Source organism: Pteronotus mesoamericanus, unplaced genomic scaffold (assembly GCF_021234165.1).
Source record: "Pteronotus mesoamericanus isolate MK-2021 breed Mesoamerican mustached bat unplaced genomic scaffold, CSHL_Meso_final scaffold_1135, whole genome shotgun sequence".
Lineage (NCBI taxonomy): Eukaryota > Metazoa > Chordata > Mammalia > Chiroptera > Mormoopidae > Pteronotus > Pteronotus mesoamericanus.
In genome coordinates, this window is record NW_026555300.1 from 429,816 (window position 1) to 445,175 (window position 15,360).

Consider the following 15,360-nt stretch of genomic DNA (forward strand, 5'->3'; position numbering starts at 1 on the left):
TGCCTGAATGTGCAGGAGTTTTTACATTTGGCGTAATCCCATTTGTCTATATTTGTTTTGTTTATCTTTTCTTTTGGTGTCATAATGAAAAGATCAAGTGATAAAATTTTTCCATATCTTTTTGTTTCATAGATTAAGAATTACTAGCTTTATGTTTAAATGTTTTTTTTCCATTGTGATTTAAAATTTGTATATTATTTTAAGTAAGGGTCCAGCCACATGTGGACAACCAGTTTTCTCCACACTATTTGTCTATGAGAATATTCTTTCTTTTCATATGGGCACACTTCTTAACATCTTCTTTAGTTACACCCAGCAATATTTTATACATTGTTTTTATTGATTTTAGGAAGGGAAGAAGAAAGAAAGACAAACATTGACTTGTTCCACTTACTTAAGCATTCATTGGTTGCTTTTTGTAAGTGCCCTGACTGAAGATCGAACTTACCATTTTGGCATATTGGGACATTTTAACCAACTGAGCTAGTCAGCCAGAACAAGAATATTCTTTTCTTATGTTGAAGGTCATTTGACCTTATCCATGAGAAGTTGTATATAGTCTTTTCAGTCCACCATGCTTCAGTATCTACCACTGTCTTAATGTTTGTATTACACTTTTAGATAGTATCAGCTTTGAAATATGTTTTAAAATCAGGTATTATTATACCTTTAACTGTATACTTTCTATGATAATTTTGATTGCCTGGTGTCCTATGACATTCCATATTAATTTAACTTTTTTATAGATTTTTTATTTTAAAGGTGGGGGAGGAGTGAGAAAGGGGCAGAAACATTGATGTGAGGGAGAAATATCAATTGGTTGTCTTTCTTATGCATCCCAACTGGTATGGAACTTACAGCCCAGGCATGTGCCCCTACCTGAAATCAACTGACAACCTTTCACTTTGAGGGGACAGTGCCCAGCCAACTGAGCCTCTGCAGTTTGGGCTGATATTAATTTTAAGATAAACTATTCTTTTTTATTTCGCCAAAAATGTCATTGGGATTTTGATAGGGATCACTTTGAGTGTTTAGGTCGGCTTGGGTACTACTGTTACCTTATACTATTAGCATTCCAATTTAGAATCATGGGATAAATTTTTTTAAAGATTTTATTTTATTAATCCTCTCATGAAGAGTTTGCATAACACCACAGATAAAGTCACTGAAGAATCTTTATGCCTTCTTTTTGCCAGCACCAACATTGGGCTTGGCACTCGTCTTGATGGTCTACATTGTGTGCTTGTGTTCTTATCTCTGTTTTCTTGAGGTCATCTTCTCTTTTAGGCCATGTCTTGCAAGTCTTATGTTTGGGTTATTTTTTATGTAATCATAAATTATTCCAGAGCTAGTTGTCTTGCCATCTCCAAAATTGGTTCCAAATCCAAACACAAAGGTGACATCTGGTGTGGTCTTACACATTTTGGCTAGTATTTCTTGAATTAATTTCTTGCATGCTGTTGCCTTCCCGAGGTGAACATCACTAATGACCATCTGTTTCTGGTGAGGAGCCTATTGGTCATGAACTTCTCACTGCAGACTGTGTAGTTCATGATTGATGGCCAATCTTCAAGCAGCCAGAGCAGAAAACTGAAATATTTCATATTGACTTTTTTCTTTAATTGCAACCAGCAATATTTTACACTTTTTTAAAAACATTTTATTTATTTATTTTTAAGGAGGGGGGAGGGTGGCAGACGGAGAGGGAGAAAAACACCAGTCTGCAAGAGAAACAATGATCGCTAGCCTGTTGCACACCCCCAGAGATGCACCTTGACTTGAAATCAAACCTGCAGCATTTCAGTGTGCAGGCCAATGCCCAACCCACTGAGCTACATCACTCGGGCAATATTTTATACTTTTAATCATAAAAGTCAGACACCTTATTTATTATGTAGTGAACTCTTAAATATTTTATTCTGCTTTATGCCATTGTAAATATGATTACATTCTTAACTTGTTTTTTCTATTCATTTCTGTTGTATAAAAGCACTAACTTAATGGGTTGGTTTTATATTCTGCCTTTTGAAAAAGTTCTCTGATTTGTTGGTTTTTTTTTTTTTTAATGTGGATTCTGTATGATTTTGCAATATACAATTTTGTTTCCTATTAACAGATAATTTTATTATATTTTTGTATTTTTTTATTGTTACAATCGTGAAGGTACTTAAAACATGTTAGTTATAGCAATATAGTTTAAAGTTAAAGCCTCAGTTGCACACACAAACTCTCTACTACTTGCAATCTCTACCCCTATATCTACTTATGTTATTGATAGCACATTATATCATTAATGTATCTTAGAGGTTTAATATTTTATTGCTTACATTTTTTTAAAGTTCTCTAGGGAAGTCAGAGTGATTTGTGTTTGATCATAGGACTACTTCCCTTTTTTGTTTTCTCTGTTTACATGTAGAAGAATAGTTTATGTTTATATAGTTTTGTGTTGCTTAGAATATTATTTATTACATCTAGAAGGATTATCTTACTCATTTTTCATAGGGCAGGTCTAAAACTGAGAAAGTCTTCAGTGTTTTTGAGCTGCAAAATCTTTCTCCATTGTTGATGATCTTTTTTATCACAGATAGTATTCTTGTTTAATAGTTTTTGTTTTATCAGTTAGTGTGGGGTTTTTTTCATGCTCTTCTTTATAAGGTTCTGCTGAGGAAGCCACTGATAATCTTTGAGGAGCTGTCTTCCATGACAAGTTACTGTTTTGGTTTTTGGGGGGTTTTTTGTTTTGTTTTTTTTTACTCTTTCAGTATAATTGCGTGCTATTAATTATATTTTGATCATCATTCCTGTTCACATTTTTATATTCATTTCTCTTAGAATTTAGTGAATTTGTTGAATTTGTGTGTTTCTTTATAAAACATCAGACCATAAAACTATTAATTCATGTAAGCTCCCTTCCCATTTTCATTGTCCTATTTTTATGGGGTCCGCTAATGTGCTATGTGGTCAGTTTGTTAGTATCCCATGAGACTTCACTTTTACACAATTATGTTGGCTTTCTGGTACTGAAATTTTTAATTAACTCTACACATTTTTTAATTCATCAGCTTGGTCACATCTTTTGTTGATGATTCAAGTATATTTTTAATTTGGGTATTGTGTTTTTCAGCTTCCCATTTCTGTTTGGTTAATTTTTATATTTTGTCTTTGCATTTTCATTTTGGCTATACAAAGACTTGATATTATTACGTAGCTGTAATATTCTTCCGGGGCCAGGCAGGGTGATATGAGGGAGTCAGGGGCTGTGCCCATGCCAGTGGGGCATGTTTTGTCTCGATGGCCTATTTTCCCAAGGCCTCCTTGCTCAACTCCAGCCTTGGGGCCCTCTTGCCTGTTGGAGAGGCTACAGTCCCTGAAACCAGGTAGGACAGTTCCTAACTTATTTTAAGGTGGTTATTTTCAATTCTTTATCAGGTAATTAATATAATTCCATTTATGTAGTATTCTTTTTTGTGGATATATTTTTTATTTCTCATTGAACATTATTTTTTCTGATTCTCTGTCTTCCTATGTTTGTTGAAGTTAATAATTATAAAAAACCAGGCTTTATAAACTTGATTTCTATAGGAGAAAAGAAATAAACATCATCTGTAGTGTAAATTCTCATTTCTTCAAAAACTGTTTTTGGAATGTGTATTCTTTTTTCCTGTGGGTATAAGGTCAAAGGATAAAGTATAGTCTGTTTCTTTTCAAAGCCCATGATATCTTTCTGTATTTGATACGGGTCTTTAGTCCTTCAGCCTCTGTAATGGTTGGAATATTGCTCACTACAATGCAATCACCATTTACTGCCATTGCTTTAGCACTTTTGTCATGCAAAACAAACTTGTTTTTCATGATGCTGCAAAACAGTGAGAGCACTAAACACACTGGTACCCCCTCCTCAGTGTCTCTCCAGAGAGGAACTTAGAATTGAGAGTTTTCTTAAAACTTTGCAAAGGGATTTGAGAAGTATTGCCAAATACAAGCAACTTTTGTTTGTTTTTTATGTGACTTTTCCTCATTGTTCTTTTCTTGCTTTGAACATTTAACCTCCTATTGGAGTACTTTTACAAAAACTACAAAAACTGTAATTTGGCCAGCAATTGCTGATACACATTTAATGTACATTTACCTGAGTAACATACCTGAGAATCTTTATTTTGTATTTTTCAGCTATGTCATCTGAAGACATCCAGGCCTTGTTGAGAAATCCAAGAGTAGAAGATTTATTCTCTAAAGTAATAGTGGTAAGATTTGAAAGGTGTGCTTTTGATAATGTAATGAAAGCCTGATAAGGAGGTGTGTGATGGGAAAAAATGACGTTAAGATGGACAGAACTTACCTGAGATAATTATTCGTAATAAAATCCTTATTACCTAAATAGGTCAAAATAGTACACATTTGGAAAATTTCCACTTTAAGTCAGTTGCATTTGCTGATCGAGTTGTTTCTAAATGTGAAGACTGGAAACAGTTCTCTAAAGGTATATATTCTTAGAAAGGCAGTTTTTAAACATCTAGGAACTCACACAATCTATTAGGTGAATAATCATTTGAATTGTTTAAAATGTAGAGTGTGATTAATTTTTCAGTCAGTAATTTCCAAAATTTAGTGATTCATAATTTAGCAATTATAAAATTTAAATGTCATCAGTTGTAATCCATTTAATATGGGATTATTATTTTTAAAGATTTTATTATTTTCAAAGAGAGGGGATAAAAGAGAGAAACATCAATGTGTGGGTGCCTCTCTTTCACTCCCCACTGAGGACCCAGCTCACAACCCAGGCATGTTGTGCCCTGACTGGGAATCAAACCAGCGACCCTTGAGCCACACCAGTCAAGGCTTTTTATGCTATTACTATATTACATTGAGAAATACTTTAAAATTCCCAATATGTATAATTTTTGTGAGCTTGGAAGCAAATTTTAATGTACCAGCATAGTTTAATAGGAATGACAGAATACTTACTTGGGAACAAACGTACACATTGGATGAAATTCTATCTGTCACTAAAGGCCCTTCTATCTTCAACAATTGCATAGTACCTATAATGAAGACAGAAGTTACCAATGTAATGAACATTAGGAAAAGTTTAACTACAAGTCAGCTTATAATAAACATCAGAATACTCATCTTCCAGAGTATTGTTATAAAGGTGGAAGAGTATTTGACGAGATGTCAAATCACAATACACAATAAGTTATTCCTATTTTGGAGAAGATAAACAAACAAAGTAAATGTGTTCAATATTTTAAGCAGTCTTTAAATCATAATTAATAAAGGATACTCATACCAGGTAGGTAGGTAACTAACAAATATTTGCTGTCTGGCATAGTCTCCTGTAAGATATTCAGTCAAAATAGACAAGGAAATTTGTACTAGAGAAGTACATTATAAATGTAAATAATATGCTAAAACATTCAACTGACCTTCAGGTCTTATGCTACATCAGATAAGTCATACTGAAAAGAAGTTCTAAAAAGGTATAAAGCATGTGCCAAAACCTTTGAATGGCATTCATATCTCACTGTACATGAGAAAAGAATTCATACCGGGGAGAAACTTCACAAATGCACAGAATGTGGCAAAACCTTTAGCCTCTCTTCAAAATTTATTCAACATCAGATAATTCATACTGGAGAGAAACAGTACAAATGTAAAGAATGTGGCAAAGCCTTTAGGCATTCTTCAATTCTTACTAACCATCGCAGAATTCATATCGGAGAAAAGCCTTATACATGTAGAGAATGTAGTGAAGCTTTTACCCACTCCTCAGCACTTACTCAACATCAGAGAATTCATACTGGAGAAAAGTCTTATGAATTGACACAATGTTGGAGAGCCTTTACACACTCCTCAAAACTTTCATTTCATCAAAAAATTCATACTGGAGAGAGGAAACCTTATAAATGTAGTGGATATAGCAAAACCTTTAGGTGTTCCTCAAACCTCACTCAACATAAGAGAATTCATACTGGAGAGAAGCCTTAAATGTAGCTGTGTGGCAAAGGATTTAAGTGTTACCCTTTACTGAATATCAGAGGATTCATACTGGAGAAAGGCCTTATATGTGTAGAGAATGTGGTAAAGCCTTTACACAATCCTCAAAACATGATGAACATCAGAGAATTCATACTGGAGAGAAGCCTTATAAATGAAGGGAATGTGGGAAAACACTTGGGTGGTCTTCAACCCTTAATCAGCATCAAAAAATTCATGCTGAAGGAAAGCCATATATATGTAGAGAATGTGGTACAGCCTTTAGCAAGCCCTCATACCTTACTCAGCATCAGAAAACTCATACTGATGAGAGGCCTTATCAGTGTAGAGAATGTGGTAAAGCTTTTAGGTAGTCTGCACACCTTACTAAATGTGAAAAAATTCATACGGGAGAGAAGCCTTATAAAAGTAAGTATGTGGTAAAGCCTTCAGCCAATCTACATACCTTATGCACCATCTGATAATTCATACTGTAAATGTAGAAAATGTGGTAAAGCCTTTAGTGATTCTGTAACCATTACTGAACATCAGAAAAGTCATATTGGAGAGAAGACTTAAAAATGAAGAGAATGTGGCAAAGCCTTTGGTGAGGCTTCAAGACTTACTAGAGATCAGAAAATTCGTACTGGAGAGAAGTCTTATAGATACAGAGAATGTGATAAAGACTTTAGCCACACCATATAACTTACTGAACATCAGAATTCATACTGAAGACAAGTGATATAAATGTAGAATGTGGCAGGCATTTATGTGTTCCTCAACCCTTTCTCAACATAGCAAATTCACAGTGTTGACAAGTCATATAAGTGTGGAGAATGTGATGAAGCATTTAGCCAGTTCTCAAAACTTAATTGACATCAGAGAATTAATGCAGGAGAGAAGCCTTGTAAATGTAGAGAATATAGCAGAGCCTTTAGGTGTTCCTAAAATTTTAATCAACATTAGTGAATTCATACTGGAGAGAAGCCTTATAAATGTAGAGAATGTGGTAAGACATTTAGCCAGTCCTCTCACCTTTCTAAACATCAGAATATTCATACTGGAAATAATGTAGATGATGTGGTAAAGTCATTAAGCTGTCCTCATACCTTACTATCATTAGAAAATTCATACAGGAGAGAAACTACAAATATAGAAAATGTGACAAAGCTTTTAACCTGTGCTCAATACTTACTAAACATTGGAGAATTTACATGCAGAGAAACAATAAAATTTGAAGAATATGACAGTACCTTTCACCATTGTTCAGGTGTCATTCAATATCAGAGAAGACTTAAAAATGTAACAAATTTGGCAAAGTTCTTAATCTTTATTCATACCTTACTCAACATACTGGAGAGAAGCATACAAATATATTAAAAATTGGCAAAACCCTCACCAATATTCACACTTAGTCAACATCAGAATTAATTGTAAATAGAAACAATACAGATGAAAAGAATGTTGAGTACTGTTTTTCAATATTCATAACTTATCTGACACATAAGAATTCATACTAGACCCCTGGCTGGTATGGCTCAGTAGATTGAGCACCAGCCTGCAATCAGAAAAGTTGCCGGTTTGATTTACAGTCAGAGCGCATGCCTGGGTTGGGGGCCAAGTCCCCAGTGGGGACATGGGAGAAGCAAACGCTTGATGTATCTCTCCCACGTTGATGTTTGCCTCCCTTCTGCTCTCTCTAAAAGTAAATAAATCTTGTTTTTTAAACTAAAGAACATTTATTTTCCACTAAGACTTTATCTTAGGACATCACTACATTGTGTCATCAGCCCCACCCAACTTGAAGAAGGGTTAGTGCAGTGAATGTTATAAAGCAGATATGAAGAAAAACTTCAAAATCATCAAATGAATGTTTTAGTAAAAAAAAAAAAAAAAGGGGGGAGGGATGATCGTCGTTAAAGATTGAACAAGATCCTTACATTTCATCTAACATTCTATCTTGAGTGTACCAAAATGGAAAGAGGATTACTGTAACAGAAAACTTCTAGTACAGATTACTGTACACACCTGTGTTCTAAGCCCACCCCCAACCACCTAATGCTTTCGGCACTATTTCCCACACTGTAAAATCTTTTTAAAAAAATGTTTTTTAAAAAGAATTCACACTAGATAAAACTTTAAAAAGAAGATTGTAGGAAATAGTAGAGCTAAATTACAGTTTCACTGTCTTATCAGTGAATGCACACTGTGATAGAATTGTGTTCATAATAAAGAATGAACAACTTTGTCAAAAACACAGTTCACAAAAACCCATAGAATTTATGCCTGAAAGTGGCTGTCAAGATATAAAAAAAATTGAGGAAAATATGTAATTGAAAAAGAATTTCAAAAAGAATTCCCAGTAGAAAGTTAATCAATGATACTTAGTTTTCAGGTATTCCTCTGAATCAGAATGCTTACTATAAAAAATCATCTAGAGTTTAAAAACATTGATCATTAATTTTAGTGTTCTTGAGAATGTCTAGGGGATGGGTATTGGATATGTATCCTATTATATATGGACAGTATTTGTGATATTTTGAGAAGAAAATAATGTGATTCCAGTCTAATATCACTTCATGCTACTAGGTTTTGTTCCTAATGTTATGTGTGAAATCATGAGGTTCATTGTTGCTGCCCAACATATCTGTGAACTCTTGTATGCTAGGTGGGTTTCACTCATACCTACTTTTCCTTAAAAGACTGAGTGCATTGGAATGCACAATATATGAAGAAAATCTAAATGGAGATATTGTTTGTTGACTTAGACCTTTGTTGCATGTCTCCATGCAGGGCATCTTTTTGTTTTGCATTAATGTAAGAAATAGGAACATGAATTTTAAGTACTTTTCCAAGATACCCTTTAAAGAAACTATTGTGTCAATGTATTAAAATCCTGATGTATCTTCAGGGTAGTCATACATAGAAGTAATGAATATTAATTTATGTGGTTGGAATAAAAAGTGGTCAGACACATGTGAGAAAGTGTGGACAGCTCATCCCTAAGTGCATGAAATTGTTGTCCACCCATATTTGCTCAATAATTAGCCTCCAGTTTCAAAACCAAAGAAAGCTCTGCTATGAGATCATTATATCACAAGGACAGGAACACTTGTTTAATGATTGTAATGTGTATGTTGACAAATGGTGACACAGTCATTTCAAGATGCTTTATTAAGACGATTGTGAACTTAATTATTTTCCTTAATAAAGCTGAGAGAAGTTGAATGTCTTAATATATTTAACCTTGCTCAAGCTTGTAGGTAACAATATACTACTTGCCAATGCAGTGCAATTAGGTCATTAGCAATTTCTTCAATGACTTGAGACATTTAAATAATGTGAAAAGGTCTCCATTATTGATACATTTTATGGTACTTACTAGAATGTTATGATATATACAATAGAGATGACATGTGATTTTTAAAAGTTTGTCTAAGCCACTTTATGATATTGCTGGCATGCCATTTATTTTCTGTAACTAGAAGCCTTGAACTGCCACTACATTTTGCCGCAATTTCACACTGTATACAGTAGCTCACAGAGTCACAATTAAATGTACAGGGTCCAGCAGAAGTAACACCTGCTTGAGTGTGGTTGATAGAGTACATGAATGTCTTGCACAGGATGGACAAGCAATTTGAACATTTCTCCTAAAATGTCACATGGTGTGTGTTAGTGTGATACTGTTATGTTACAGAATTACATCTTTGTGATTTTGTAATTAAAAAAGGTGCATTATATTTGCCAGACCATTGAAGTTCCTGACATGACATACTGGCAGCCGCTATGACTAACAGTCTTCCTTTCACCTCAGGGTGTTGTGCCATTTCTTTATGAGTGATATTCACATTCAGATCCAGCACACCTAAGTGGAAAAGGGAGGATTGTGGTCCTGTTACCATGACAACTGACTCCCTGTGTCCTCCACCAGGAATTTGTTCTCTTTCAAAAAATAATGACTATATGTTCTTTTATAAATGATACTAGTTTTTCAATTCCGTATGAAATGACACTTCAATAGTTCTAACATCAAAGACATAGGAACTGATTTGCAGGGAGGATCTAAAAGGTATAGCTGTTTCACCCCTGACTCCTAAAATTTAACAGTAAGAAATAATTTTAGGGTCAATGTTGAGTTAAAACTCACAACCCTGACGAAAGCCAAATCAAGGACATGATCCTAATGCCAATTTAAGTCAGATTCCAGCTGATTAAATGTCTCCCATGAAGTTACTTCTTTTGGACAGAAAGTATTAGTGATCGGAATCTGTATTTCTTCTAGGGAAGTGTAAGAAGCACAAGTACCCTGGGACTAAAAAGCCAGATGTGTTGCTAAAAATGGTGGATGTAGGTAATAACAAATGGAGCTCTTTTGTTCCGCATAAAGTGCTATTTAAAAAAAATACTGTTATACAATTTACAGTTCTCCAAACTTGTACAGTAAGAATCAATGTGACTTAATAAACTTAAAGTGACCCTTGAAACTGTAAGTTTATTAGGAGAAGGTAGCTGGGAAAAGCTGCTTATTTCACAAGAAACGTATGGTTTCTATTAGGCATGACTAGGTGAAGTCAGGAAAAAACAAACAAAAGAACTAGCTTTTCTCAGGAGAACTGGAGTCAAGAAAAGGATCATTCCTTACTCTGGCCCTCAGAAATAGGTCCCTGAAGTACATACTGCCCAGCAAAACTGCGTATTTGCTATGGACTGGAGATCTCTGAGTACCACCTTTCTTTTTATCTTTTCTTTTTCTGAATGTGGAAGTTTATTGAGGTGTTTCTGTTGTGTTCCCCCTTAATATGTTGTGGGGCTTCTCCCCACCCCCATGGGGTCTACCTGGCCATTGCTGATGAAATAACAAGTCATTCCAGACACCAGTTGCCTGTCAGGAGGAGGGGTGGCGATTCCCTCTAGTGGGGAATGCCCTGAGCTCTTCTCTGAAATGGCTTTTATTCGGAATGATAATGTGCAGAGATATACAGCATACGTGCGAAAGTTACCAATCTATGTCAGAGAGCTATCGATAAAAATAAGATGAGTGCATAGGTCAGCCTTGGGTTAGGGTCTGTCAGACATACTGATGCTAGATGATTATTAAGCGAAGGTTAAGAGGCTCAGGAATCTTTACTCCTGCTTTGAGACTAAACACTTGGTTTTTCCTTGTCAGGGCAGAGCAAAACAGCAAGTTTCAGTAAATATAATGCATTCTTTTGAGGGGCTACAGTTCCTGATAGCACATAGAGTGGTCCCCAACAAAATGTTATTTAGGGAGGACCCTACATAGGTCTTTGAATTGGAGGAGTCTTCTTAGACACATAGTCATTTGTCATTGAAGCCTAAGATTTTTTAACATTTATTTTGAGGTGAAAAGTAAATACTTTTTTTTTTCACCCATGACTCAAGCACGTGCAGCCCTGGGGAATACAGCTGGGGTGATATCTGGAGTACAGGTGGCCTCTGGTTTACTTTAAAACCCTTCAGTTCTAATGGGTACATGACAAGGTTACAACATTGTTCTGAAACAAACAAGATGATGGTCTTTATTGGCAGACACAACAATTTTCAAGGTCTGGCTCAGTGCTCCTTCCTCTCTCTAGTTGGAAGAGTGCACAGAATGAATTCTTCCAGAGACAACTCCTCTGGGCAGCCTGTCATCGTGGATGGGTTGGGCAGTGGTGGGAAGAAAACCCATGTAAAGAGTTTGTGGATTTGTATTTAAATATTTTCCAAACAGCTCTTTTTTATTAACGGTGTAGATTAGAAGGCTGATAATTTACCTGCCTTTCTAATATAAACCCCCCTAAAGTAGGGCACAGAATAAGTTAAATAATTGCATTGGAAAAAGAGTAAATGTATGTAGTGTGAACAAAGGCAGGAAAATTTTCTCATGGAAGCTGCACTGTTATATGATTAATATTACTTAAAATTATCAACCTCGTGTGTGATTACACATCTGTGCTGTTTGATATTAAGCCTGACGTAAGAATAACATATAAGATATATAGTCATAGCATGGGGAAAAAATAAATTTTTGTTCTAGTAAGCCAAAGAATATCTAGGAATATGTTTTACCACAACAAAACTTCCAGGAAGCTTGCTGCTGGTTTTTCAGTGAGAAAAAGTTGTTTTGTTCTTTCTCTTGTATCTTTTTTCAATGACATTTTTTCTTCTCTTTTTTTAAAGATTTTATTTTTTGAGAGGGAAAGGGAGGGAGAAAGAGGGAAAGGAACATGAGTGTGTGGTTGCCTCTCAGGCCCCCCCCTCCTGGGAACCTGGCCCACAACCCAGGCGTGTGCCCTGATTGGGAATTGAACCTGTGACCTTTGGTTCACAGGCCTGCCCTCAAACCAATGAACCACACCAGCCAAGGCAACATGTTTCTTTTTTACTCTTCCGCCTGACCTCCCAAAGTCAAGGCTGCATATGGGAGCACTTTTTCTCCAATAATTATACCACTCTTGAAATTGATTTCAAATATTTCCTTTTTATATTATTATCCTCATTTATTTTATTTAACATTCTTTATCCTTTAACATTGTTACTGTTTTTTACATTATATTTACAGACAGGAAAAGGGAGAGAAAAAGACATCGATTTGTTTCCACTTACGCATTCGTTGTTTGATACTTCTGTGATTTTAAGAGAAAGAGGAAGAGGGACAAAGAGAGAGATAAACATCCATTTGTTGTTCCACATATTTATGTATTTACCGGTTGATTCTTGTAGGTACCAGGTATTGAACCCACTACTGGGTTGGTATATTGAAATGATGCTCTAACACACTGAGCTACTTAAGCAGGCTTTAGAATAACCATTTACTTTTAAATCATTTAGAAATGCATTGCCTTTCATTGTCTTACTGTCCTCAATGAACTGTTCTTGTTTACAGTATTTTCAAATTTATAACTTTTATCATGATGAAATATTTGTAAATAACCTCAAGAACCCAGGCCTCTCTGTTCAGGGTGCCTGCACATTAGGAAGCCTCAGGACTGGATGAACTGTTTGAAACTTAATCCCTTCACAGGCAGGTAGTTCAAAGTGATGTGCAGAAAACCAAAGCAAACAAAACGAAAATAAAAGAACCTTTATGCTTATAGGTAGTTTGTTAAATTGCTATCCCTTCTTGACAAGTTATTTTTAATTTTTCCTGATGGCCCCAGCTGGTGTGGCTCAGTGGATTGAGCACCAGCCTGTGCACCAAAAGGTCACAGGTTTGATTCCCAGTCAGGGCACATGCCTAGGTTGTAGAGCAGGTCCCAGTTGGGGTGTGAGAGAAAGGCAGCTGATCATGTATCTCTTCCACGTCAGGTTTCTCTTTCCTTCCCTTCCCTTCCCCTCTCTCTAAAAATAAATGAAATCTTTACATTTTTCCTGACATAGAGGCAAATTATAAATATTTATATGTTCTCTTTTCATTTTTATTGGATGCAGAATACATTCTAAGTCCCACATTAATTTTTTCTTTCTCCCATAGTCACACACACATTGTTCTTTTCCCAGTTTTTGAGAATTTCCAAAAAGACTTTTCTGCTACTTTTTTTTTGTAAGTACATTGAAGCTGTACAAAATGGTTCCAAAGTCTAATGCAATGAGAAAGGAAAGAATATAACCAGGAGAGCTATGTAGAGGACTCCAGGCCCTAATCCTACATTAGCTCCACTCCCCAACCCAGGTCCCTGTCCTTACCTGGCTTGTATTGTGACCCCTCCCATCTCCAGAATAGCCGGTAATGCTGTAAGGCTGGTAACAAATGCATGCGCATTTTGTTTTTCACCTGGAAGCAGTTATTGAGCAGTGGAGGTCATGTGAGTCATCCTGGTCCCGTTCTTTCTGGTTCAAACCGGATACCCTAAGGTCCCTTTCCTGCACGTGGGAAGCCTCGCTATCACTGCGGGCCTTGAAGCACTCGCTGTTGGGCCTCCTGAAGCGCCAGGTCTGGAGTGTAGGTGAAATGCCCCCAAACACAGACTTGCTTAGCTGCTGGGCGGAGGGTCCATTTACGTGGAAACTCTGAGGCCGGCCCGCCAGAGATTTCTCCACTCTCCGGTGGTTAAACTTGGTCTGCTGTGTGGATTTTGTGCTGGGAGTCATTCCCTGGGCCCTTTAAAGTCAGAGGAAACTACTCGGGTGGAGCAAACAATTTGTGTGCCTCACTGTTTTGGCCCATGGAGCACGAATTGCCCCTCGGCTTGGGGTCTGCAAGCCCCACTTACAGACATCCCACCGCCCCATAGACACATACTTGAAACGGAGAGAGCAGTTGGGACAAGACTTGGGGGACAGTTAGAGGTTCTACGGATGAGCGAGCAGAAAGACAGCACTCAGTCATTTAATAAGAGGCACTTCAGACAGGGAGAGTGGTTCAGAGGAGAGGAGTTGGAGGATCGACCGCAGGGACAGAAAGGCAGTTTGGGGAGAATGGTTTGAGGGAGAAACGGCATTGAGAGGCATCTGTGGCGTGACAGGAAAGACAGTAACTGGGGCAGCAGAGGGGACAGAGGCATGTGGGGGGTGCAGGAGACGGATGAGAACAATCAGAAAGATCAGGGAGAAAGCAACTGAAGGTGAAATAAGTTTCAAGAGGTTCGCTGAACAGGTTTAGGGACAGGAATAGAGAAAAGAAGAGAAAGGAGGTGGTGGGGGAGGGGAAACACAGGAAAGGACAAAAGTGCAGAGACACAGGGAAGAGACAGAAACAGATCCATAGGCAGAAATGCAGAGCAGAAGGGGAACCCAGATCTCGATGAGTGGTGAGCCGATGGGATGTGGATGATTAAGTTGTGAGATACCCGCTTGTGGCTTTATATATTTAACTGAAAATTTGCTCAATTACAGATTTGAGTGAGATTTTAAATCACCGATTAAAGGTTTGATCGTTGTTAGCGTCCAGCTGCAACCCTTACCCACTCAGAGGGGGAGACTTGTCCATCAGCCATTCCCATCCCATTTCCGGGGATGCAAAAGGGAGACAAGAAATGATGGAGTCTGTCCACCTAAACGTTTTCAAAAAATTATTCGAAGCATTGGACCCTTTTTCCTCTCCTGTGAATTTACTTTTTTTCTATTTCTCACATTAAATTTGTTTATAAAACATACTGAGAGAAATTCTAGCCTGTTAAATATCTGTTTTCTGTAAGTAATCATGAACTTCTGAAATAAGCATTGGAAATGACCAACTCATCATTATTTTCTAAGTAGAAGGTATTCTCACCATTTTGAAACTTTAAACCTAAAAGTCATGTTTAAAAAAAAACAAAACAGAGCATTTCTTTTCAAATTAATTGTGTCTAGTTTAAACCCTGAGCCCTGCATCCTTTTTGCTGTTTATCACATGTGGAAACATCCATTGGTACGTAGTAATACCGGGCTATTGCC

General features: G+C 36.6%; 1 protein-coding gene and 1 pseudogene across 1 annotated transcript in view; both read left to right on the top strand.

The window, feature by feature from the left end:
* Positions 1-15,360, top strand: part of LOC129081540 (zinc finger protein 43-like) — a 47,518-nt gene that overhangs the window by 15,088 nt on the left and 17,070 nt on the right. Inside the window, 1 exon segment of the mRNA XM_054587208.1 lies at positions 4,171-4,244. Within this exon segment, the coding sequence (XP_054443183.1) occupies positions 4,171-4,244 (74 nt within the window).
* LOC129081594 (zinc finger protein 708-like) lies at positions 5,467-6,514 on the top strand (annotated as a pseudogene).